The sequence below is a fragment of the Somniosus microcephalus genome, chromosome 16 (genome assembly GCF_052327205.1).
Source record: "Somniosus microcephalus isolate GS21.2 chromosome 16, FLI_Smic_1.0, whole genome shotgun sequence".
Classification (NCBI taxonomy): domain Eukaryota; kingdom Metazoa; phylum Chordata; class Chondrichthyes; order Squaliformes; family Somniosidae; genus Somniosus; species Somniosus microcephalus.
In genome coordinates this window covers 7,849,308-7,876,729 of record NC_141002.1, presented here as the reverse complement: position 1 = coordinate 7,876,729, position 27,422 = coordinate 7,849,308, and the positions used below count along the sequence as shown (strand labels likewise).

The following is a 27,422-nucleotide window of genomic DNA, read 5'->3' as shown; positions in this document are numbered from 1 at the left end:
GTTCCAGCCTTGCCATATTCCCTTTTGCCTTCACATATTTTCTCTGCCTTCCCAGCTGACTTGTTTTTTCCTCCGTATTTGGCTGTAAATCACCCCCTACTATAGCTCCACTCTGTATCCCATCCCCCTGCCAAGTTAGTTTAAACCCCCCCCCCCAACAGTGCTAGCAAACCTCCCCGCAAGGATATTGGTCCCCCTCTGGTTCAGGTGTAAACCGTCCGACTTGTACAAGTCCCACCTTTCCCAGAAGCAGACCCAGTGATCCAGGAAACTAAAGCCCTCCCTCCTGCACCAACCCTTTAGCCACGCATTCATCTGTTCTATCTTCCTATTCCTATACTCACTGGCACGTGGCACCGGGAGTAATCCAGAGATTACAAACTTTGAGGTCCTGCTCTTTAATCTTCTACCTAGCACCCTAAACTCTTGGTATTGATTTGATTTAATTTAATTTGAATTAATTAAAGGGTAAGTCATGGCAGGACAGCCCGGCCCCGTGGTATGCTCCTCCTGTGCTTTGTGGGAAATCAGGGACACTTCCTGTGACCCTGATGACCATGTGTGCAGGAAGTGTATCCAGCTGCAGCTACTGGCAGACGGCATTGCAGCACTGGAGCTGCGATTGGATACATACTGGAGCATTCGCGATGCTGAGGATGTCGTGGAAAGCACGTTTAGGGAGTTGGTCACACCGCAGGTAAAGGTTGCACAGGAAGAAAGGGAATGGGTGATTGCCAGGCAGAGTAGTAGGTGCAGGCAGGTAGTGCAGGACTCCCCTGTGGTCATCCCCCTCTCAAACAGATATACCATTTTGGATACTGTTGAGGGGGATGGCTTATCAGGGGAAAGCAGCAGCAGCCAACTTCCTGGCACCAGGGGTGGCTCTGCTGCACAGGACGGGAGGAAAAAGAGGGGTAGAGCTATAGTAATAGGGGATTCTATTGTAAGGGGAATAGATAGGCGTTTCTGTGGCCGCAAGTGAGACTCCAGGATGGTGTGTTGCCTCCCTGGTGCAAGGGTCAAGGATGTCTCAGAGCGGCTGCAGAACATTTTGGATGGGGAGTGTGAACAGCCAGTTGTCGTGGTGCATATACGTACCAACGATATAGGTAAAAAATGGGATGAGGTCCTAAAAGCTGAATATAGGGAGATAGGAGGTAAATTAAAAAATAGAACCTCAAAAGGTAGTAATCTCAGGATTGCTACCACTGCCACGTGCTAGGCAGAGTAGAAATAGAAGTATATTTCAGATGAATACATGGCTAGAGGAATGATGCAAGGGGGAGGGATTCAAATTCCTAGGACATTGGAACCGGTTCTGGGGGAGGTGGGACCAGTACAAAGCGGATGGTTTGCACCTGGGCAGGGCTGGGACCGATGTCCTAGGGGGAGTGTTTGCTAGTGCTCTGGGGGAGGGTTTAAACTAAAATGGCAGGGGGTTGGGAACCTGAGCAGGGAGACAGAGGAAAGGGAAACAAGGATAAAAGCAAAAGACAGGAAGGAGAAAAACAAAAGTGGCAGGGTTTAAATCAAAAATGGCCACAGTAAATAATAATTCCAAAAGGTCTAAGAGCGTTAAAAAACAAGCCTGAAGGCTTTGTGTCTTAATGCGAGGAGCATTCGTAATAAGGTGGATGAATTAACTGCGTAAATAGAGGTAAATGAATATGATATGACTGGGATTATGGAAACATGGCTCTAGGGTGGCCAATGCTGGGAACTCAACATCCAGGGCTTTTCAATAGTCAGGAAAGATAGGCAAAAAGGAAAAGGAGGTGGGGTAGCATTGCTGGTTAAAGAGGGGATTAACACAATTGTAAGGAAGGATATTAGCTCTGATGATGTGGAATCTGTATGGGTAGAACTGAGAAATGCCAAGGGGCAGAAAACGTTAGTGGGAGTGGTATATAGACCTCCAAACAGTAATGCAGAGGTTGGGGATGGCATTAAAAGGGAAATTAGAGAAGCGTGCAATAAGGGCACAGCAGTTATCATGGGTGACTTTAATCTACATATAGATTGGACTAACCAAATTAGTAACAATACTGTGGAGGAGGAATTCCTGGAGTGTATACGGGATGATTTCCTGGACCAATATGTCGAGAAACCAACTAGAGATCAGGCCACCTTGGACTGGGTATTATGTAATGAGAAAGGATTAATTAGCAATCTTGTTGTGCGAGGCCCCTTGGGTCGGAGCGATCATAATATGATAGAATTCTTCATTAAGATGAAGAGTGAAGTAGTTGACTCAGAGACTAGGGTCCTGATTTTAAATAAAGGAAACTACGATGGTATGAGGTGTGAGTTGGGTAGAATTGATTGGGGAAATTCACTCAAAGGGTTGACGGTGGATACGCAATGGCAAACATTCAAAGATCGCATGGATGAACTGCAGAATTTGTTCATCCCAATTTGGCATAAAAATAAAACAAAAAAGGTGACTCAACCGTGGCTAACCAGGGAAATCAGGGATAGCATAAGATCCAAGGAGAGGACATAAATTGGCCAGAAAAAGCAGTAAACCTGAGGATTGGGAGCAGTTTAGGAGTCAACAAAGGAGGACAAAGGGATTAATTAAGAGGGCAAAAATAGAGTATGAGAGTAAGCTTTCAGGGAACATAAAAACGGACTGTAAAAGCTTTTATAGATATGTGAAGAGAAAAAGATTGGTGAAGTCAAGTGTAGGTCCCTTGCAGTCAGAATCAGGGGAATTTATAATGGGTAACAAAGAAATGGCAGACCAATTAAATACATACTTTGGTTCTGTCTTCACAAAGGAGGACACAAATAACCTCCCAGAAATGTCGGGGAACATAGGGTCTAATGAAAGGGAGGAACTGAAGGAAATCAGTATTTGCAGGGAAATGGTGTTAGGGAAATTGACGGGATTGAAGGACGATAAATCCCCAGGGCCTGATAATCTACATCCTGGGGTACTTAAGGAAGTGGCCCTAGAAATAGCATTGCTGGTCATCTTCCAAAATTCGATAGACTCTGGAACAGTACCCATGAATTGGAGGGTAGCTAATGTTACCCCACTATTCAAAAAAGGTGGCAGAGAGAAAATGGGGAATTGCAGACCGGTAAGCCTGACATCAGTAGTGGGGAAAATGCTAGAGTCCATCATAAAAGGTGTAATAGCAGAGCACTTGGAAAACAGTGACGGGATCGGACAAAGCCAACATGGATTTACAAAGGGTAAATCGTGCTTGACTAATCTACTGGAATTTTTTGAGGATGTAACTGGTAAAATAGATAAGGGAGAACCAGTGGATGTGGTGTATTTGGACTTTCAAAGGGCTTTCGATAAGGTCCCGCATAAGAGATTAGCGTGTAAAGTTAAGGCACATGGGATTGGGGGCAAGGTATTGACTTGATAGAGACCTGGTTGGCAGACAGAAAGCAAAGAGTTGGAATAAACGGGTCTTTATCCGAGTGGGGTACCGCAGGGATCGGTCCTTGGACCCCAGCTATTCACAATATATATTAATGATCTAGACGAGGGATCTAGCTGTAATATCTCCAAGTTTGCAGATGACACAAAGCTGGGTGGGCGTGTGTGCTGTGAGGAAGATGCCGAGAAACTCCAGTACGATTTGGACAGGTTGGGTGATTGGGCAGAAGCATGGCAGATGCAATATAACGTGGATAAATGCGAGGTTATCCACTTTGGTGTCAAAAACAGGAAGGCAGATTATTATCTGAATGGCAATAGATTGGGAGAAGGGGAAGTGCAACGAGACCTGGGTGTCCTTGTGCACCAGTTGCTGAAGGTAAGCATGCAGGTGCAGCAGGCGGTTAAGAAGGCAAATGGTATGTTGGCCTTCGTAGTGAGAGGGTTTGAGTACAGGAACAAGGATGTCTCATTGCAGTTGTATAGGGTCTTGGTGAGACCACATCTTGAGTATTGTGTGCAGTTTTGGTCGCCTTATCTGAGGAAGAATGTTCTTGCCATGGAGGGAGTGCAGCGAAGATTCACCAGGCTGATACCTGGGATGGCAGGAATGATGTATGAGGAGAGATTTGGTTGATTGGACTTATACTCGCTGGAGTTTAGAAGAATGAGAGGGGATCTCATTGAAACTTATAAAATTCTAAAAGGTCTAGTCAGACTAGATGCGGGAAGGATGTTCTTGATGGTCAGGGAGTCCAGAACCAGGGGTCACAGTCTAAAGATAAGGGGTAAGCCATTTAGGACAGAGATGAGGAGGAATTTCTTCACCAAGAGAGTGGTGAACCTGTGGAATTATCTACCACAGAAGGCCGTAGAGGCCAGTTCATTAAATATATTCAAGAAGGAGTTAGATATATTTCTTAAGGCTAAAGGGATCAAGGGATATGGAGAGAAGGCAGGGACAGGGTACTGAATTTGGATGATCAGCCATGATTTCATTGAATGGCGGAGCAGACTCGAGGGGCCGAATGGCCTACTCCTGCTCCTATCTTCTATGTTTCTATGTTTCTATGTTTACTGAGCAGCACTTTGCAGGTTCATTTTGATTTGACCTTCCTTGCATCGATTTAGAAGAGACTGTGGGGGCTGCACTCTGAGCTCTTTCCCTGGGCCTCTCCATTGTTCTTTCCAGCAGATTTGATGTGCAGGTCTCTCCAGGCCATGATTCAAGGCTGCAATGAGCAGGGTGTGGATCGAACGCAAGATTGACCCTCCCCTTTAAGAACTGGCCGGCGCCAGTGTGTCTGTGTTCCATTGCTGACTGACATCACACGAACTTCGCCAGCGTTCTGAGGTAGCGCCTCGCTCCTTGGTGTTAGCACCTTAAGATAGGTGTGTAGCACCTGATTTAGCACTCCAAACACCTCCAGGAGCGATAGAAGCCAAGAGTGCAGTCAGAGGTGATAATTGCGCCAGGCGCTAAACTTTGCGCCCGGCCGATAATTGCGCACCAAACGGGGCAATGCCGAATTTCTCCCCCAAAGAGTTTAACAATAGCAGTGCAGCAGAGAATAAGGTCAAAGCAGGGAATAATGGTAAACATTTTAAATTAAATGCTCTTTATCTGAATACACGGAGCATTCGTAGCAAGATAGATGAACTAGTGGCACAAATAGAGATAAATGGGTTTGATTTAATAGCCATTACAGAGATGTGGTTGCAAGGTGACCAAGGTTGGGAACTAAAAGTTCCAGAGTACTTGACGTTTCGAAAAGACAGGCAGAATGGAAAAGGAGGTAGCCTTCATAATAAAGGATGACATAAGGACAGTAGAGAGAAAGGATCGCGGCTCGGAAGATCAGGAAGTAGAATCAGTATGAGTGGAGATAAGGAATAACAAGGGGCAGAAAACACTGGTAGGAGTAGTATACAGGCTCTCTAACAGTAGCTGTACCGTTGGACAGAATATTAGTCAAGAAATAGCAGGAGCTTGCAACAAAGGTAATGCAATAATCGTGGGGGACTTTAATCTTCATATAGACTGGACAAATCAAATTGGCAAAGCTAGTCTGGAGGACAAGTTCATGGAATGCATTTGGGACAATTTCCTAGAACAATAGGTCATGGAACCAACCAGGGAACAGGCTATTTTAGATCTTGTATTGTGTAAGGAGACAGGGTTAATTAGCAATCGCATAGTAAAGAATCCTCTGGGGCAGAGTGATCATAATATGATAGAATTTCACATTAGGTTTGAGAGTGACTTCCCTAAGTCTGAAACTAGAGTCTTAAACATGGGAACACCACCACCTCCAAGTTCCCTTCCAAGTCATACACCATCCTGACTTGGAAGTATATTGTTGTTCCTTCATCGTCACTGGGTCAAAATCCTGGAACTCCTTCCCTAACAGCACTGTGGGAGTGCCTTCACCACACGGACTGCACCTTCTCAAGGGCAATTAGGGATGGGCAATAAATGCTGGTCTTCCCAGCGACACCCAGATCCCATGAACAAATAAAAATAAAAAAATAAAAAAATAAAGCCAATTACATAGGTTTGAAGGGCGAGTTGGCTAAGGTAAATTGGAAAAATAGATTAAAAGGTATGGTGGCAGATAAGCATTTGAAGAAATATTTCATAATTCTCAACAAAACTACATTCCATTGAGAAACAAAAACTCCACGGGAAAAGTGATCCATCTGTGGCTAACTAAAGTTAAGGATAGTATTAGATTGAACGAAGAAGCTTATAATGTTGCAAAGAATAGTAGTAAACCTGAGGATTGGGAGAGTTTCAGAAACCAGCAAAGGATGACCAAAAAATTGATAAAAAGAGAAAAAATAGAATATGAGAGAAAACTAGCAAGAAATATAAAAACAGATTGTAAGAGCTTCTACAAGAATGTAAAAAGGAAGACAGCTAGGAAAGTAAACGTTGGTCCCATAGAGGCTGAGACAGGAGAAATTATTATGGGGAATAAGGAAATGACAGAAACGTTAAACAAATATTTTGTATCTGTCTTCACAGTTGAAGACACAAAAAGCATAACAAAAATGGTGGGGAACCAAGGGTCTAATGAGGGTGAGGAACTTAACGCAATTAATATAAGTAGAGAAAAAGTATTAGAGAAACTAATGGGAATAAAAGCCGACAAGTCCTATGGTTCTAAAAGAGGTGGCTGCAGGGATGGTGGATGCATTGGTTGTGATCTTCCAAAATTCCCTAGATTCTAGAACGGTCCCAGCAGATTGGAAGGTAATAAATGTAACAAAATTATTCATTTTTTGAGAATGTAACTAGGAGGGTAGATAAAGGGGAACCAGTGGATGTAGTATATTTGGGTTTCCAAAAGGCATTTGATAAGATGCCACATAATAGGACATTACACAAGATAAGGGTTCATTATGTTGGGAGTAATATAGTAGCATGGATAGAGGATTGGTTAATGACCTAGGTGAAGGGACCGAGTGTAATGTATCCAAGTTTGCTGACGATACAAATCTAGGTGGGACTGTAAGCGGTGAGGAGAACACAAAGAGTCTGCAAAGGGATATAGATAGAATAAATGAGTGGGCAGTAAGGTGGCAGATGGAGTATAATGTAAGGAAATGTGAGGTTATTCACTTTGGTAGGAAGAATAGAAAAACAGAACATTTTTTAAATGGTGAGAAACTTTCAAATGTTGGTGTTCAGAGAGATTTGGGTGTCCTCGTGCAAGAAACACAGAAAGCGAGCATGCAGGTACAGCAAGCAATAAGGAAGGCAAATGGCATGTTGGCCTTTATTGCAAGGGGGTTGGAGTATAAGAGTGAGGAAGTCTTGCTACAACTGTACAGGGCCTTGGTGAGACCACACCTGGAGTACTGTGCACAGTTTTGGTCTCCTTATCTAAGGAAGGATATACTTGCCTTGGAGGCGGTGCAACGAAGGTTCACTAGATTGATTTCTGGAATGAGAGGGCTGTCCTATGATGAGAGATTGTGTAGAATGGGCCGATACTCTCTGGAGTTTAGAAGAATGAGAGGTGATCTCATTGAAACATACAAGATTCTGATGGGGATTGACAGGGTAGATGCTGAGAGGTTGTTTCCCCTGGCTGGAGTGTCTAGAATGAGGGGGCATAGTCTCAGGATAAGGGGTTGGCCATTTAAGTCTGAGATGAGGAGGAATTTCTTCACTCAGAGGGGTTGTGAATCTTTGGAGTTCTCTGCCCCAGAGGGCTGTGAATGCTGAGTCACTGAGTATATTCAAGGCTGAGATTGATATATTTTTGGACTCAAGGGGAATCAAGGGATATGGAGATCGGGCAGGAAAGTGGAGTTGAGGTCGAAGATCAGCCATGATCTTATTGAATGGCGGAGCAGGTTCGAGGGACCGTATGGCCCACTCCTGCTCCTAATTCTTAAGTTCTTAAGCAAGGACAATAGTTTCTAGACATGAAGGTATAAGTCAATAGAGGAAGCCGAGCCGATTAGAATTTTTACTGGGTTCTGCTCCACTCACCTCCTCAACCAACTGGGTGATGGAAACTCCGTCAAATGCTTCTTTAAAGCTCTGAAAGTCGGGTTTGTGTGGAAGGGAGAGAATTTCACATTGATACCTCCAGCATCGATAAGAATTCTGGATCTGCTAGGGCTCTAGGAGGATAGGGACCTCACATCGCAGATCTAGAGTTCATATCACTGCACCCACATATATCCAACACTCAGGCTTTCAGGCTGATACGAATGGCAAAATTGCTCTCTCGGCCCAGAATACAGAATTGTAACTTAATGTTATGCACAATTTGATCTTGCAGACATTCCGGCCCTGAATCGGGGCCCCACACATCTAATGAGGCCGGGGGCAGGACCTCGAGAAATTGGTCTGCTGGCCTCATCTGTCTCTCACCGGCGAGCTGTGAGCACCAGTCATGGCCCCAGAGGCAGCTCGGGCGGGGAGGAGGGGGTAAGGGTAGCATGATCGGCCGGCTCGGGTACTAGCCGAGGTCTCCGGGAGAGTCCTGGGCCGGGGGGCGGGGCAGAGGGGGAAGGCAATCGGGATGGGGGGAGCAGTGGCCAACAGCTCCCCTGTGAATTTAATACAGAGCCAGGATGAACTTTGCTGCTTCTCCCGGCTCCACAATAAGGTAAGTCAAAAAACCACTGGTTTGGCTGCTAAGTGCCTGAGAATACTGACAGCAGTGAGCACAGCCCACATCACGGTCAGGAGCACAGGAGGCTTCAAATAGTCGTCAGGCCACCAGTTTACAGAAGCAAAGGGCTTTATGCATTGTTCAGGCGTGCGCAGTGAACGCCTACGGGGGAGCCTTTACCAATATTGTGGGTGGCGCGTTCCGGCACCGAACGGGTGCGTGCACACTGTTTGTCATATTGGACCCTTCGCGTGCCAGTTTTACGCCTGTGAAATGAGCGCAGCACAATCGAATTTCTAGGCCTCTATCTTTAAATGGCGATTGCATGGTTGTAAAATTTCATGACTGTATCTCCCACCCAACATTATAAAATCTGATGCATTTCAGAGGGCAGTGTGAATATGATGGCGCAGTCGTGCAGTGCATTGAGGTACTGGTCTAATCGAGGTGTTTAAAATGATTAAAGGATTCAATAGGGTGGATAGAGAGAAACTATTTCCTCTGGTGGGGCAGTCCAGAACAAGGGGGCATGACCTTAAAATTGGAGCTAGGCCTTTCAGGGGTGAAATCAGAAAACATTTTTTCACACAAAGGGTAGTAGAAATCTGCATCACTCTCCCCCAAAAAGCTGCAAATTCTGGGGGTCAAGTGGAGCATTCGGGAATGAGATGGATAGATTTAAGTTGGGTAAGCGTTTCAGGGCTGTGGATCAAAGGCAGGTAAATGGAGCTGAGGTGCCGATCAGTTATGATCTGATTGAATGGTGGAACAGGCTCGAGGGGCTGTTCCTATGTTCCCACTCAGGAGTTGTGTTGTAGAACAGGAAGATGTTCCTTCCCGGCCGTTATTTCCTTGTGTGATGAGTTTCTGATCTTGGCCGGTCTGCTCAGGTCTCTGCATGGTGTAGGCTTGGTCTTTCCCACAGGGAGAGAATATTAGAAGCCAAGTGGCCTGGAACCCGCAGCTGCCAGGTACAGGGACCTGTGGTAGAGAACTGGGTACAGGTTGGCTGATCACTCATTTGGTATAATGTGTGACAGACATAAAAAGACGGAAAATTACTTTTAGAAACAAAACTGTGAAGATAGAAGAGGATACCAGGAATATAACTGAGGAGGAAATGTTGGGAACTTGGGCTTGTTTTCTTTACATGAAACAAGAGGTTAATTGAAGGTTACAAATTTTTTGGAATTGAGATAAATTGTCCACTGTGGTAGAGGGTTGAAATCCAAGTGGATCCAAATAAAAATGGGAAAGTTCGGAGTAAGAAGGGAGGTCTTAAGAGCCAGGTGCAGAAAAATTGTTGGAGATTGAGTCTCTGTCGTGAGTCAGCGCTCTAAGAGTTACCGGTGGTAAAGGCCGAGGACTGGGAAACCATCAGCATGTCTCTCCACCAGGTATTCTCCAATGTCATATCGAAGCCGTGTCCACAGTAAGGGAGGGAGGCGGATGATGTTTTTATTCGGAGGTGACCAATATTGGTAGATGTCACCAAGAACTTCATCATCCAGTGACAGGACATCCTTCAGCTCAGCCTCTGAGAGTCCATTCCTGCAAATATTAATATGCCACATTGTAATAAAACAATACGCTCTACTGTAATGAAACCAAATACTGTAATGAAACCATACACTGTACTGCAATGAAACCATACACTGTCATGTAATGAAACCATACACGGTCCTGTAATGAAACCATATACTGCACTGTAATGAAACCATACACTGTCATGTAATGAAACCATATACTGTACTGTAATGAAACCATACACTGTACAGTAATGAAACCATACACTGTACAGTAATGAAACCATACACTGTACTGTAATGAAACCATACATTGTACTGTAATGAAATACTGTCCTGTAATGAAACCATGCATTGTACTGTAATGAAACCATACACTGTCCTGTAATGACACCATACCCTGTACTGTAATGAAACCATACACTGTACTGTAATGAAACAATACTATCCTGTAATGAAACCATACATTGTACTGTAATGACACCATACCCTGTACTGTAATGAAACCATACACTGTACTGTAATGAAACAATACTGTCCTGTAATGAAACCATACACTGTCCTGTAATGAAACCATACACTGTACTGTAATGAAACCATATACTGTACTGTAATGAAACCATATACTGTACTGTAATGAAACCATATACTGTACTGTAATGAAATAATATATTGTCCTGTAATGAAACCATACACTGTCCTGTAATGAAACCATACACCGTACTGTAATGAAACCATACACTATAGTGTAATGAAACCATACACTGTCCTGTAATGAAACCATACACTGTACTGTAATGAAACCATACACAGTCCTGTAATGAAACCATACACAGTCCTGTAATGAAACCATACACAGTCCTGTAATGAAACCATACACAGTCCTGTAATGAAACCATACAGTGTACTGTAATGAAACCACAGTGTACTGTAATGAAATGATACACTGTCCTGTAATGAAATGATACACTGTCCTGTAATGAAACCATACACTGTCCTGTAATGAAACCATACAGTGTACTGTAATGAAACCATACACAGTCCTGTAATGAAACCATACAGTCCTGTAATGAAACCATACACAGTCCTGTAATGAAACCATACACAGTCCTGTAATGAAACCATACAGTGTACTGTAATGAAACCACAGTGTACTGTAATGAAATGATACACTGTCCTGTAATGAAATGATACACTGTCCTGTAATGAAACCATACACTGTCCTGTAATGAAACCATACAGTGTACTGTAATGAAACCATGCACTGTACTGTAATGAAATGATACACTGTCCTGTAATGAAACCATACACTGTACTGTAATGAAACCATACACTGTACTGTAATGAAACCATACACTGTACTGTAATGAAATGATACACTGTCCTGTAATGAAACCATACAGTGTACTGTAATGAAATGATACACTGTCCTGTACTGAAACCATACACTGTACTGTAATGAAACCATACACTGTACTGTAATGAAACCATACACTGTACTGTAATGAAATGATACACTGTCCTGTAATGAAACCATACACTGTACTGTAATGAAACCATACACTGTACTGTAATGAAACCATACACTGTACTGTAATGAAATGATACACTGTCCTGTAATGAAACCATACACTGTACTGTAATGAAATGATACACTGTCCTGTAATGAAATAATACACTACTGTAATGAAATGATACACTGTCCTGTAATGAAATAATACACTACTGTAATGAAATGATACACTGTCCTGTAATGAAATAATACACTACTGTAATGAAATGATACACTGTCCTGTAATGAAATAATACACTACTGTAATGAAATGATACACTGTCCTGTAATGAAATGATACACTGTCCTGTAATGAAATAATACACTACTGTAATGAAATAATACACTGTCCTGTAATGAAACTATACACTGTCCTGTAATGAAACCATACACTGTACTGTAATGAAATAATACACTACTGTAATGAAATGATACACTGTCCTGTAATGAAATAATACACTACTGTAATGAAATGATACACTGTCCTGTAATGAAATAATACACTACTGTAATGAAATGATACACTGTCCTGTAATGACGCAATATGGCCAGATAATCTGTTTTTAATGGTGTTGGTTAGGAGATAAAGTTTGGGCGGGACACCTGGGAGATCTCCCCTGCTCCTCAAATAGTGCCGTAGGATCATTTGTGTCCACTTGAGAGGGCAGATTGGGCCTCGGTTTAACATTTCGTCTGAAAAACGGCACCACTGACAATGCAGCAGTCAGCCTGGATTATGTGCTCAAGTCTCTGGAGTGGGGGCTTGAACCCACGACCTTCTGACTCTGAGACAAGACTGCTACATGCACGACAGCAGTTTGGGACGGAGGCCAGTGCTTTATGGTGAGAAAGCACTGCAGGATTGGCTGACCTTCGCACCTGACTCCCGGTTTGAATGGTATGTGTTTACAGCTTTGTGCCGGGGAATTACGGAATTGGGCACCACCGTCAAGTTGAAGCACTCCCGGGTCAGTGCAGTTACACGGAGAATAAAGCTCCCTGTGAATTTCCCCATTCAAAACTCCCAGATCAGTTATAACATGGTCTGACCTCCTCACTGCATGAAGAATGCACCTTAATCCGACCCCTACTGCATCAACATGAATCGCCGGGAATTTCCTCAGGACTTCTCCCACTCCACTGTCGGAAGTTCTGCGGAAGTCCCATCTCAGTCAAACTAACTGGTTCTAGTGACCTTTGTCTTGCAATGGAATGAAGTCGGACAAACCTTGAGCAGGCGATATACCCCAGAGCGTGTGATACGAAGACCCTGCCGTGCTTCCTCTCCAGGCGAGCGTACAAGACACGCACAGCCTCCCGTGTGCTATTAGCTACGTACAACTCAGAAGCCGGTACGTACGAGCTCCATCTCTTGGCTTCATCGAAGGACAACTTGAGCATGAGGGGTTGCCCGCACTGCCGGAAGCTCTCCAGAATGAGCTCTTGCTGTTCCCCAGTGAGCTTTCTCCTCACTGTCGTCATTAGCATAGCGATCAGTTGCTGGCCATGTTCGCAGGATAGTGGTTCCACCTGGAAGTAGCACTCTTGGCTTGGCATGGCTTCTTGTAGGAGGTTTAAGATGTTGCATTCCTCAGGTAAGGTCGAGACAATAAGGTGGACCTTTGGGGGGCATTCCTTCGGCAGCCAATGGAGCCTGTGAGCTCCGTCATTGGAAGATAATTGGTCCAGAGAGTCGAAGATAAGGACAAGGGACTCCTTGTTCTTCTTGGACACTGCATTCAGAAGGCTGTGAAAAAATCGGACCAGCTCATTGTAAGAGTTAACAACGTAGGTCAAAGGAGGTTTTAACTTGAAGGCCAGGCACACCTGGAAGCAGACACTTTTCAGCACGGCGTGAATTTCTGAGCTCAGGGGCGATGTACCCAGCAGCCTGGTAACCACCACGGTGCCATTACCAAGACTTTTCCCGACCTCCTCGGCAAGCTTTGACATGACTGCCGTCTTCCCGGTCCCTGAAGGACCATAGACAACCAGCGGCCCGTGGATGCACTTGTTCTTCAGTCCGATACTTTGGCAAATGCTGGTAAGGAGCCGGGCTCGCCCGCAGAAGATGCTACGTTTCTTCTGGCAGAGAGCCATGTGGTGAGACAACTCTTCAAACAGCCAGCCCATCTCATCCTGGGCTTCCTGCCGATCCATGACTCTTCTGAGAACCTGCTGCTTTATGTCCTCGACAAAGCTCTGGCACAGGTTATCGACGTATTCACAGTGAGCTTCACTCTGTATGTCCAGTACTCTACTCGACCATCGCACTTGGTGCACATGGAGGTTCTTTGAATATTTGGTGACGATTTGGCTCTTTAAGCCAGTGAGAAGCTCCTGAGCCTCAGTGTCGATGCTCCCATCGCTTGTGACATCGATAAATCTGTGAAATTGCTGCTTGTCGTAGTGATCCTGGATATTCGGGACATCTCGGATAAAGATCGAAGAGTACACATCCCCTTCCCTTGTTTCCCGAAGGCCGTGGTCAATCTCCCATTCAGTGACTGCAACACAAAGGGCAAAGTGACCATTACAAGGACAGAGCAATTGTACAGCGCGGAATCAGTGAGAACCAGAGTGTGACCCCAATTTAACCCAGCACTTCCAGCACAAGTGGGGCAGGAGCGCAGTTAAAATGATGCTCGGGAGACTTGCACCACTTTCCTGCCTGACGCCATTTTTACTTCCCAGGAATCCGTTCAGGAGGGCAGTCCACGCCAGGCAGGCAGGGGCCTACTGTAGATTCCAACACCAGTGCTCCATGGGCCCGTGCCGAGACTTTCTCGGGATGCTCACCAGTCACCAAACCCGCCAGCGAGTGGCCAGAAGAGGCCAAGGTAAGTCATCTGACTGACCTGTATTTTAACTCCATCTACTCTATATAGTACAGCTCAGTCTGTAGTCAGCACGGTCAGTGATACAGCTACTGAAGGACGACACATTTAACTCTGAGCACCAACCCAGTGACCGGGAGCAAGAACGCTGGCTGACATTTTAAATTTCCCTTTTAAGGCAAAGGCATCATTGCTGCCCAAGACCAGCTAACTCAGCATAATCTAGTCTGCGTGGCTCGTTTGGGGGGAGGGGGGACGAGTGCCTTTAGCCAGTAGGCTATGGGGGGAGCAGCCCAGGGCCCTGTGCAGCTTACCTGATTTGAAGTACTTGTGCTTTGCCTCTTTCTTTATTTGGCCCTCCTCCTCGGCCTGCGCAGCTGCTGCTCGAAGCAGAGCTGCGATCTGTTGCTCCAGCTCAGACCAGGCGTGCACCTCCTTCTCGTGTTGCTCCCGGTTACCTGGGCTCGTGTCACTGTAATATGGCAGGTGTGTGGTGATTGGTTGAAGGATATACATGGGAGGAACGGCATTCTCATCTTTCCAGAACCAATCTAGCAGCAGTTTGGAGGATGGGAAATCTGAAGAGTGCTTCAACAGGAGCACCTCGAATTCCTTTTCTTCTATAACACGGGGGATGGGTCGATATCCATAGCGATTGCCAACAAGTGCCTGCCAGATTCAGATAAGCATTGTGATTATTACATAGGTGAAGGTCCAGAGTGGATGTGTTCAAAAGAAAATAAGTGTAAAGAACTGAGGAGAGGAGAACAATGAGAAATAAAGAAAAGACAACTTACTATAAATGTGGGCCCCAGTGACATTCTTTGGCAAGATTCAATCTCTCTCAAGCACAGTTCTGTGCTCATGTGATCAGCAGTCAATGCAGTTGGTACCCCCCAGCGCATGTCGACTACCTGAAAGAGGTAGGTGGACAAACAAGGTTACCATGTGCTCCTGGAGTAACAATGGAGATCATTTTAAGCCCCAAGAAGGGGTGGATAGTTAAAATAATAGATTTTTGGATTGCGACTGCAGCCTGACTCCAACGCGCCCATTTCCAGGTTTAACGGAGGCGCGTTTGTATATCGACGAGAAACCTACTCTCCAAAGTCGGGATTTTAATTAGTGCAGGCGGGCGGATAATTATCACAGCAATTAACGTCCTCAAGAGACGTTAATGAGATCTTTTAAAATTAAATTTCATTCAGCTTTAAATTAATGTCTTTAGCACAAGTTTCCAGGGCTCGGGAAACCCAGAAGATGAAGGCAGTCGAGAACAGCTGGATCCAGCTGATAAGTACCCTTACAGCACAGCTTGTGGGTCAGGAGGAGCAGGAGTGCTTCCCCCCGAACCCCCAAGCTATCCTGTAAACCACCCTGATCGGCCGAACTGCTCCCCCCCAGTCGATGTTCGAGCTCCGATGTCCAAATCCTCCACTTACGACACCCGTCCCCCCATGTCCAACTGACACCTGCTCGGCTCCCCATCACACTCCCTCCCTGTCACACTCCCTCCCTGTCACACTCCCTCCCTGTCACACACCCTGTCACGTTCCCTCCCTGTCACACTCCCTCCCTGTCACACTCCCTTCCTGTCACACTCCCTCCCTGTCACACTACCTCCTTGTGACACTCCCTGTCACAATCCCTCCCTGTCACACTCCCTCGTCACACTCCCACTCTGTCACACTCCCTCCCTGTCACACTCCCTCCCTGTCACACTCTCTGTCACACTCCCTCCCCGTCATATTCCCTCCCTGTCACACTCCCTCCCCGTCACATTCCCTCCCTGTCACACTCCCTCCCTGTCACACTCGCTCTCTGTCACACTCCCTCCCTGTCACACTCCCTCCCTGTCACACTCGCTCTCTGTCACACTCGCTCTCTGTCACACTCCCTCCCTGTCACTCACCCTCCCTGTCACTCACCTTCCCTGTCACACTCCCTCCCTGTCACACTCCCTCCCTGTCACACTCCCTCCCTGTCACACTCCCTCTCGGTCACACTCGCTCTCTGTCATACTTGCTCTCTGTCACACTCCCTCCCTGTCACACTCCCTCCCTGACACACTCCCTCCCTGTCACACTCCCTCCCTGTCACACTCCCTCCCTGTCACAGTCCCTCCCTGTCACACTCCCTCCCTGTCACACTCCCTCCCTGTCACACTCCCTCCCTGTCACACTCCCTCTCTGTCACACTCTCTCCCTGTCAGACTCTCTCCCTGTCACACTATCTCCCTGTCACACACCCTGTCACATTAGCTCTTTGTCACACTCCCTCCCTGTCACACTCCCTCTCTGTCACACTCCCTCCCTGTCACACACCCTGTCACACTAGCTCTCTGTCACACTCCCTCCCTATCACACTCCCTCCCTGTCACACACCCTGTCACACTCGCTCTCTGTCACACTCCCTCCCTGTCACACTCGCTCTCTGTCACACTCCCTCCCCGTCACATTCCCTCCCTGTCACACTCCCTCCCTGTCACACTCCCTCTCTGTCACACTCTCTCTCTGTCACACTTCCTCCCTGTCACACTCCCTCCCTGTCACACTCCCTGTCACACTCGCTCTCTGTCACACTCGCTCTCTGTCACACTCGCTCTCTGTCACACTTGCTCTCTGTCACACTCCCTCCCTATCACAATCCCTCCCTGTCACACTCCCTCCCTGTCACACTCCCTCCCTGTCACACTCCCTTCCTGTCACACTCCCTCCCTGTCACACTCCCTCCCTGTCACACACACTCCCTGTCACACTCCCTCCCTGTCACACTCCCTCCCTGCCACACTCCCTCTCGGTCACACTCCCTCCCTGTCAGACTCTCTCCCTGTCACACTACCTCCCTGTCACACACCCTGTCACACTAGCTCTCTGTCACACTCCCTCGCTGTCACACTCCCTCTCTGTCACACTCCCTCCCTGTCACACACCCTGTCACACTAGCTCTCTGTCACACTCCCTCCCTGTCACACTCCCTCCCTGTCACACTCCCTCCCTGTCACACTCCCTCTCTTTCACACTCCCTCCCTGTCACACTCCCTCCCAGTCACACTCCCTCCCTGTCACACTCACTCACTGTCACACTCGCTCTCTGTCACACTCCCTCCCCGTCACATTCCCTTTCTGTCACACTACCTCCCTGTCACACTCCCTCCCTATCACACTCCCTCCCTGTCACACTCCCTCCCTGTCACACTCCCTCTCTGTCACACTCCCTCCCCGTCACATTCCCTCGCTGTCACACTCCCTCCCTGTCAGACTCCCTCCCTGTCAGACTCCCTCCCTGTCACACTCCCTCCCTGTCACACTCCATCCCTGTCACACTCCCTCCCTGTCACACTCCCTCTCTGTCACACTCCCTCCCTGTCACACTCCCTCCCTGTCAGACTCCCTCCCTGTCACACACCCTGTCACACTAGTTCTCTGTCACACTCCCTCCCTGTCACACCCCCTCCCTGTCACACTCCCTCCCTGTCACACACCCTGTCACACTAGCTCTCTGTCACACTCCCTCCCTGTCACACTCCCTCCCTTTCACACTCCCTCCCTGTCACACTCCCTCTCTGTCACACTACCTCCCTGTCACACTCCCTCCCTGTCACACACCCTGTCACACTCGCTCTCTGTCACACTCCCTCCCTGTCACACTCGCTCTCTGTCACACTCCCTCCCCGTCACATTCCCTCCCTGTCACACTCCCTCCCTGTCACACTCCCTCACTGTCACACTCTCTCTCTGTCACACTTCCTCCCTGTCACACTCCCTCCCTGTCACACTCCCTGTCACACTCGCTCTCTGTCACACTCGCTCTCTGTCACACTCGCTCTCTGTCACACTTGCTCTCTGTCACACTCCCTCCCTATCACAATCCCTCCCTGTCACACTCCCTCCCTGTCACACTCCCTCCCTGTCACACTCCCTCCCTGTCACACTCCCTCCCTGTCACACTCCCTTCCTGTCACACTCCCTCCCTGTCACACTCCCTCCCTGTCACACACACTCCCTGTCACACTCCCTCCCTGTCACACTCCCTCCCTGCCACACTCCCTCTCGGTCACACTCCCTCCCTGTCAGACTCTCTCCCTGTCACACTACCTCCCTGTCACACACCCTGTCACACTAGCTCTCTGTCACACTCCCTCGCTGTCACACTCCCTCTCTGTCACACTCCCTCCCTGTCACACACCCTGTCACACTAGCTCTCTGTCACACTCCCTCCCTGTCACACTCCCTCCCTGTCACACTCCCTCCCTGTCACACTCCCTCTCTTTCACACTCCCTCCCTGTCACACTCCCTCCCAGTCACACTCCCTCCCTGTCACACTCACTCACTGTCACACTCGCTCTCTGTCACACTCCCTCCCCGTCACATTCCCTTTCTGTCACACTACCTCCCTGTCACACTCCCTCCCTGTCGCACTCCCTCCCTGTCGCATTCCCTCCCTGTCACACTCCCTCCCTGTCACACTCCCTCCCTGTCACACTCCCTCTCTGTCACACTCCCTCCCTGTCACACTCCCTCCCTGTCACACTCCCTCCCTGTCACACTCCCTCCCTGTCACACTCCCTCTCTGTCACACTCCCTCCCTGTCACACTCCCTCCCTGTCACACTCCCTCCCTGTCACACTCCCTCCCTGTCACACTCCCTCCCTGTCACACTCCCTCTCTGTCACACTCCCTCCCTGTCACACTCCCTCCCTGTCACACTCCCTCCCTGTCACACTACCTCCCTGTCACACACCCTGTCACACTAGCTCTCTGTCACACTCCCTCCCTGTCACACTCCCTCCCTGTCACACTCCCTCTCTGTCAAACTACCTCCCTGTCACACTCCCTCCCTGTCACACTCCCTCCCTGTCACATTCCCTCCCTGTCACACTCCCTCCCTGTCACACTCCCTCCCTGTCACACTCCCTCTCTGTCACACTCCCTCCCTGTCACACTCCCTCCCTGTCACACTCCCTCCCTGTCACACTCCCTCCCTGTCACACTCCCTCCCTGTCACACTCCCTCCCTGTCACACTCCCTCTCTGTCACACTCGCTCTCTGTCACACTCCCTCCCCGTCACATTCCCTCGCTGTCACACTCCCTCCATGTCAGACTCCCTCCCTGTCAGACTCCCTCCCTGTCACACTCCCTCCCTGTCACACACCCTGTCACACTAGCTCTCTGTCACACTTCCTCCCTGTCACACTCCCACCCTGTCACACTCCCTCTCTGTCACACTCCCTCCCTGTCACACTCCCTCCCTGTCACACTCCCTCTCTTTCACACTCCCTCCCTGTCACACTCCCTCCCAGTCACACTCCCTCCCTGTCACACTCACTCACTGTCACACTCGCTCTCTGTCACACTCCCTCCCCGTCACATTCCCTTTCTGTCACACTACCTCCCTGTCACACTCCCTCCCTGTCACACTCCCTCCCTGTCGCATTCCCTCCCTGTCACACTCCCTCCCTGTCACACTCCCTCCCTGTCACACTCCCTCTCTGTCACACTCCCTCCCTGTCACACTCCCTCCCTGTCACACTCCCTCCCTGTCACACTCCCTCCCTGTCACACTCCCTCTCTGTCACACTCCCTCCCTGTCACACTCCCTCCCTGTCACACTCCCTCCCTGTCACACTCCCTCCCTGTCACACTCCCTCCCTGTCACACTCCCTCCCTGTCACACTCCCTCTCTGTCACACTCCCTCCCCGTCACATTCCCTCGCTGTCACACTCCCTCCCTGTCAGACTCCCTCCCTGTCACACTCCCTCCCTGTCACACTCCCTCTCTGTCACACTCCCTCCCTGTCACACTCCCTCCCTGTCACACTCCCTCCCTGTCACACTCCCTCCCTGTCACACTCCCTCTCTGTCACACTCCCTCCCTGTCACACTCCCTCCCTGTCACACTCCCTCTGTGTCACACTCGCTCTCGGTCACACTCCCTCCCCGTCACATTCCCTCGCTGTCACACTCCCTCCCTGTCAGACTCTCTCCCTGTCACACTACCTCCCTGTCACACACCCTGTCACACTAGCTCTCTGTCACACTCCCTCCCTGTCACACCCCCTCCCTGTCACACTCCCTCCCTGTCACACTCCCTCTCTGTCACACTCCCTCTCTGTCACACTCCCTCCCTGTCACACACCCTGTCACACTAGCTCTCTGTCACACTCCCTCCCTGTCACACTCCCTCCCTGTCACACTCCCTCTCTGTCAAACTACCTCCCTGTCACACTCCCTCCCTGTCACACTCCCTCCCTGTCACATTCCCTCCCTGTCACACTCCCTCCCTGTCACACTCCCTCCCTGTCACACTCCCTCTCTGTCACACTCCCTCCCTGTCACACTCCCTCCCTGTCACACTCCCTCCCTGTCACACTCCCTCCCTGTCACACTCCCTCCCTGTCACACTCCCTCCCTGTCACACTCCCTCTCTGTCACACTCGCTCTCTGTCACACTCCCTCCCCGTCACATTCCCTCGCTGTCACACTCCCTCCATGTCAGACTCCCTCCCTGTCAGACTCCCTCCCTGTCACACTCCCTCCCTGTCACACACCCTGTCACACTAGCTCTCTGTCACACTTCCTCCCTGTCACACTCCCACCCTGTCACACTCCCTCTCTGTCACACTCCCTCCCTGTCACACTCCCTCCCTGTCACGTTCCCTCCCTGTCACGTTCCCTCCCTGTCACACTCCCTTTCACACTCCCTCTCTGTCACACTCCCTCCCTGTCACACTCCCTCCCTGTCACACTCCCTCCCTGTCACATTCCCTCCCTGTCACACTCACTCCCTGTCACACTCCATCACTGTCACACTCGCTCCCTGTCACACAACTTCCCTGTCGCACTCCCTCCCTGTTGCACTCCCTCTCTGTCACACTCCCTCTCTGTCACACTTCCTCCCTGTCACACTTCCTCCCTGTCACACTCCCTCTCTGTCACACTTCCTCCCTGTCACACTCCCTCCCTGTCACACTCCCTCCCTGTCACACTCCCTCCCTGTCACAATCCCTCCCTGTCACACTCCCTCCCTGTCACGTTCCCTCCCTGTCACACTCCCTCTCTGTCACACTCCCTCCCTGTCACACTCCCTCCCTGTCATGTTCCCTCCCTGTCACACTCCCTGTCACACTCCCTCTCTGTCACACTCCCTCCCTGTCACACTCCCTCCCTGTCACACTCCCTCCCTGTCACATTCCCTCCCTGTCACACTCACTCCCTGTCACACTCCATCACTGTCACACTCGCTCCCTGTCACACAACTTCCCTGTCACACTCCCTCCCTGTCGCACTCCCTCCCTGTCGCACTCCCTCTCTGTCACACTCCCTCTCTGTCACACTCCCTCTCTGTCACACTCCCGTCACACTCCCTCTCTGTCACACTCCCTCCCTGTCACACTCCCTCCCTGTCACACTCCCTCCCTGTCACATTCCCTCCCTGTCACACTCACTCCCTGTCACACTCCATCACTGTCACACTCGCTCCCTGTCACACAACTTCCCTGTCACACTCCCTCCCTGTCGCACTCCCTCCCTGTCGCACTCCCTCTCTGTCACACTCCCTCCCTGTCACAGTCCCTCCCTGTCACACTCCCTCCCTGTCACGTTCCCTCCGTCACACTCCCTCTCTGTCACACTCCCTCCCTGTCACACTCCCTCCCTGTCATGTTCCCTCCCTGTCACACTCCCTGTCACACTCCCTCTCTGTCACACTCCCTCCCTGTCACACTCCCTCCCTGTCACACTCCCTCCCTGTCACATTCCCTCCCTGTCACACTCCCTGTCACACTCCCTCTCTGTCACACTCCCTCCCTGTCACACTCCCTCCCTGTCACACTCCCTCCCTGTCACATTCCCTCCCTGTCACACTCACTCCCTGTCACACTCCATCACTGTCACACTCGCTCCCTGTCACACAACTTCCCTGTCACACTCCCTCCCTGTCGCACTCCCTCCCTGTCGCACTCCCTCTCTGTCACACTCCCTCCCCGTCACATTCCCTCGCTGTCACACTCCCTCCCTGTCAGACTCCCTCCCTGTCAGACTCCCTCCCTGTCACACTCCCTCCCTGTCACACTCCATCCCTGTCACACTCCCTCCCTGTCACACTCCCTCTCTGTCACACTCCCTCCCTGTCACACTCCCTCCCTGTCAGACTCCCTCTCTGTCACACTCGCTCTCTGTCACACTCGCTCTGTCACACTCCCTCCCCGTCACATTCCCTCGCTGTCACACTCCCTCCCCGTCAGACTCTCTCCCTGTCACACTACCTCCCTGTCACACACCCTGTCACACTAGCTCTCTGTCACACTCCCTCCCTGTCACACCCCCTCCCTGTCACACTCCCTCCCTGTCACACACCCTGTCACACTAGCTCTCTGTCACACTCCCTCCCTGTCACACTCCCTCCCTTTCACACTCCCTCCCTGTCACACTCCCTCTCTGTCACACTACCTCCCTGTCACACTCCCTCCCTGTCACACACCCTGTCACACTCGCTCTCTGTCACACTCCCTCCCTGTCACACTCGCTCTCTGTCACACTCCCTCCCCGTCACATTCCCTCCCTGTCACACTCCCTCCCTGTCACACTCCCTCTCTGTCACACTCTCTCTCTGTCACACTTCCTCCCTGTCACACTCCCTCCCTGTCACACTCCCTGTCACACTCGCTCTCTGTCACACTCGCTCTCTGTCACACTCGCTCTCTGTCACACTTGCTCTCTGTCACACTCCCTCCCTATCACAATCCCTCCCTGTCACACTCCCTCCCTGTCACACTCCCTCCCTGTCACACTCCCTCCCTGTCACACTCCCTCCCTGTCACACTCCCTTCCTGTCACACTCCCTCCCTGTCACACTCCCTCCCTGTCACACACACTCCCTTTCACACTCCCTCCCTGTCACACTCCCTCCCTGCCACACTCCCTCTCGGTCACACTCCCTCCCTGTCAGACTCTCTCCCTGTCACACTACCTCCCTGTCACACACCCTGTCACACTAGCTCTCTGTCACACTCCCTCGCTGTCACACTCCCTCTCTGTCACACTCCCTCCCTGTCACACACCCTGTCACACTAGCTCTCTGTCACACTCCCTCCCTGTCACACTCCCTCCCTGTCACACTCCCTCCCTGTCACACTCCCTCTCTTTCACACTCCCTCCCTGTCACACTCCCTCCCAGTCACACTCCCTCCCTGTCACACTCACTCACTGTCACACTCGCTCTCTGTCACACTCCCTCCCCGTCACATTCCCTTTCTGTCACACTACCTCCCTGTCACACTCCCTCCCTGTCACACTCCCTCCCTGTCACACTCCCTCCCTGTCACACTCCCTCTCTGTCACACTCCCTCCCCGTCACATTCCCTCGCTGTCACACTCCCTCCCTGTCAGACTCCCTCCCTGTCAGACTCCCTCCCTGTCACACTCCCTCCCTGTCACACTCCATCCCTGTCACACTCCCTCCCTGTCACACTCCCTCTCTGTCACACTCCCTCCCTGTCACACTCCCTCCCTGTCAGACTCCCTCTCTGTCACACTCGCTCTCTGTCACACTCGCTCTCTGTCACACTCCCTCCCCGTCACATTCCCTCGCTGTCACACTCCCTCCCCGTCAGACTCTCTCCCTGTCACACTACCTCCCTGTCACACACCCTGTCACACTAGTTCTCTGTCACACTCCCTCCCTGTCACACCCCCTCCCTGTCACACTCCCTCCCTGTCACACACCCTGTCACACTAGCTCTCTGTCACACTCCCTCCCTGTCACACTCCCTCCCTTTCACACTCCCTCCCTGTCACACTCCCTCTCTGTCACACTACCTCCCTGTCACACTCCCTCCCTGTCACACACCCTGTCACACTCGCTCTCTGTCACACTCCCTCCCTGTCACACTCGCTCTCTGTCACACTCCCTCCCCGTCACATTCCCTCCCTGTCACACTCCCTCCCTGTCACACTCCCTCTCTGTCACACTCTCTCTCTGTCACACTTCCTCCCTGTCACACTCCCTCCCTGTCACACTCCCTGTCACACTCGCTCTCTGTCACACTCGCTCTCTGTCACACTCGCTCTCTGTCACACTTGCTCTCTGTCACACTCCCTCCCTATCACAATCCCTCCCTGTCACACTCCCTCCCTGTCACACTCCCTCCCTGTCACACTCCCTCCCTGTCACACTCCCTCCCTGTCACACTCCCTTCCTGTCACACTCCCTCCCTGTCACACTCCCTCCCTGTCACACACACTCCCTGTCACACTCCCTCCCTGTCACACTCCCTCCCTGCCACACTCCCTCTCGGTCACACTCCCTCCCTGTCAGACTCTCTCCCTGTCACACTACCTCCCTGTCACACACCCTGTCACACTAGCTCTCTGTCACACTCCCTCGCTGTCACACTCCCTCTCTGTCACACTCCCTCCCTGTCACACACCCTGTCACACTAGCTCTCTGTCACACTCCCTCCCTGTCACACTGCCTCCCTGTCACACTCCCTCCCTGTCACACTCCCTCTCTTTCACACTCCCTCCCTGTCACACTCCCTCCCAGTCACACTCCCTCCCTGTCGCACTCACTCACTGTCACACTCGCTCTCTGTCACACTCCCTCCCCGTCACATTCCCTTTCTGTCACACTACCTCCCTGTCACACTCCCTCCCTGTCACACTCCCTCCCTGTCGCATTCCCTCCCTGTCACACTCCCTCCCTGTCACACTCCCTCCCTGTCACACTCCCTCTCTGTCACACTCCCTCCCTGTCACACTCCCTCCCTGTCACACTCCCTCCCTGTCACACTCCCTCCCTGTCACACTCCCTCTCTGTCACACTCCCTCCCTGTCACACTCCCTCCCTGTCACACTCCCTCCCTGTCACACTCCCTCCCTGTCACACTCCCTCCCTGTCGCACTCCCTCCCTGTCGCACTCCCTCTCTGTCACACTCCCTCCCTGTCACAGTCCCTCCCTGTCACACTCCCTCCCTGTCACGTTCCCTCCCTGTCACACTCCCTCTCTGTCACACTCCCTCCCTGTCACACTCCCTCCCTGTCATGTTCCCTCCCTGTCACACTCCCTGTCACACTCCCTCTCTGTCACACTCCCTCCCTGTCACACTCCCTCCCTGTCACACTCCCTCCCTGTCACATTCCCTCCCTGTCACACTCCCTGTCACACTCCCTCTCTGTCACACTCCCTCCCTGTCACACTCCCTCCCTGTCACACTCCCTCCCTGTCACATTCCCTCCCTGTCACACTCACTCCCTGTCACACTCCATCACTGTCACACTCGCTCCCTGTCACACAACTTCCCTGTCACACTCCCTCCCTGTCGCACTCCCTCCCTGTCGCACTCCCTCTCTGTCACACTCCCTCCCCGTCACATTCCCTCGCTGTCACACTCCCTCCCTGTCAGACTCCCTCCCTGTCAGACTCCCTCCCTGTCACACTCCCTCCCTGTCACACTCCATCCCTGTCACACTCCCTCCCTGTCACACTCCCTCTCTGTCACACTCCCTCCCTGTCACACTCCCTCCCTGTCAGACTCCCTCTCTGTCACACTCGCTCTCTGTCACACTCGCTCTCTGTCACACTCCCTCCCCGTCACATTCCCTCGCTGTCACACTCCCTCCCCGTCAGACTCTCTCCCTGTCACACTACCTCCCTGTCACACACCCTGTCACACTAGCTCTCTGTCACACTCCCTCCCTGTCACACCCCCTCCCTGTCACACTCCCTCCCTGTCACACACCCTGTCACACTAGCTCTCTGTCACACTCCCTCCCTGTCACCCTCCCTCCCTTTCACACTCCCTCCCTGTCACACTCCCTCTCTGTCACACTACCTCCCTGTCACACTCCCTCCCTGTCACACACCCTGTCACACTCGCTCTCTGTCACACTCCCTCCCTGTCACACTCGCTCTCTGTCACACTCCCTCCCCATCACATTCCCTCCCTGTCACACTCCCTCCCTGTCACACTCCCTCTCTGTCACACTCTCTCTCTGTCACACTTCCTCCCTGTCACACTCCCTCCCTGTCACACTCCCTGTCACACTCGCTCTCTGTCACACTCGCTCTCTGTCACACTCGCTCTCTGTCACACTTGCTCTCTGTCACACTCCCTCCCTATCACAATCCCTCCCTGTCACACTCCCTCCCTGTCACACTCCCTCCCTGTCACACTCCCTCCCTGTCACACTCCCTTCCTGTCACACTCCCTCCCTGTCACACTCCCTCCCTGTCACACACACTCCCTGTCACACTCCCTCCCTGTCACACTCCCTCCCTGCCACACTCCCTCTCGGTCACACTCCCTCCCTGTCAGACTCTCTCCCTGTCACACTACCTCCCTGTCACACACCCTGTCACACTAGCTCTCTGTCACACTCCCTCGCTGTCACACTCCCTCTCTGTCACACTTCCTCCCTGTCACACACCCTGTCACACTAGCTCTCTGTCACACTCCCTCCCTGTCACACTCCCTCCCTGTCACACTCCCTCCCTGTCACACTCCCTCTCTTTCACACTCCCTCCCTGTCACACTCCCTCCCAGTCACACTCCCTCCCTGTCACACTCACTCACTGTCACACTCGCTCTCTGTCACACTCCCTCCCCGTCACATTCCCTTTCTGTCACACTACCTCCCTGTCACACTCCCTCCCTGTCACACTCCCTCCCTGTCACACTCCCTCCCTGTCACACTCCCTCTCTGTCACACTCCCTCCCCGTCACATTCCCTCGCTGTCACACTCCCTCCCTGTCAGACTCCCTCCCTGTCAGACTCCCTCCCTGTCACACTCCCTCCCTGTCACACTCCATCCCTGTCACACTCCCTCCCTGTCACACTCCCTCTCTGTCACACTCCCTCCCTGTCACACTCCCTCCCTGTCAGACTCCCTCTCTGTCACACTCGCTCTCTGTCACACTCGCTCTCTGTCACACTCCCTCCCCGTCACATTCCCTCGCTGTCACACTCCCTC

The 27,422-nt window shown here is 51.0% G+C and overlaps 1 protein-coding gene across 1 annotated transcript in view; it reads right to left on the bottom strand.

Moving 5' to 3' along the window:
- Nucleotides 1–27,422, bottom strand: part of nwd1 (NACHT and WD repeat domain containing 1) — a 195,135-nt gene that overhangs the window by 151,222 nt on the left and 16,491 nt on the right. The window contains exons 4-7 of the mRNA XM_086008577.1: nt 15,245–15,361; nt 14,762–15,116; nt 12,839–14,117; nt 9,880–10,083 (exon numbers count right to left, since the gene is read on the bottom strand). Of these exons, the coding sequence (XP_085864703.1) occupies nt 9,880–10,083; nt 12,839–14,117; nt 14,762–15,116; nt 15,245–15,361 (1,955 nt within the window). The remainder of the gene's footprint in view (nt 1–9,879; nt 10,084–12,838; nt 14,118–14,761; nt 15,117–15,244; nt 15,362–27,422) is intronic.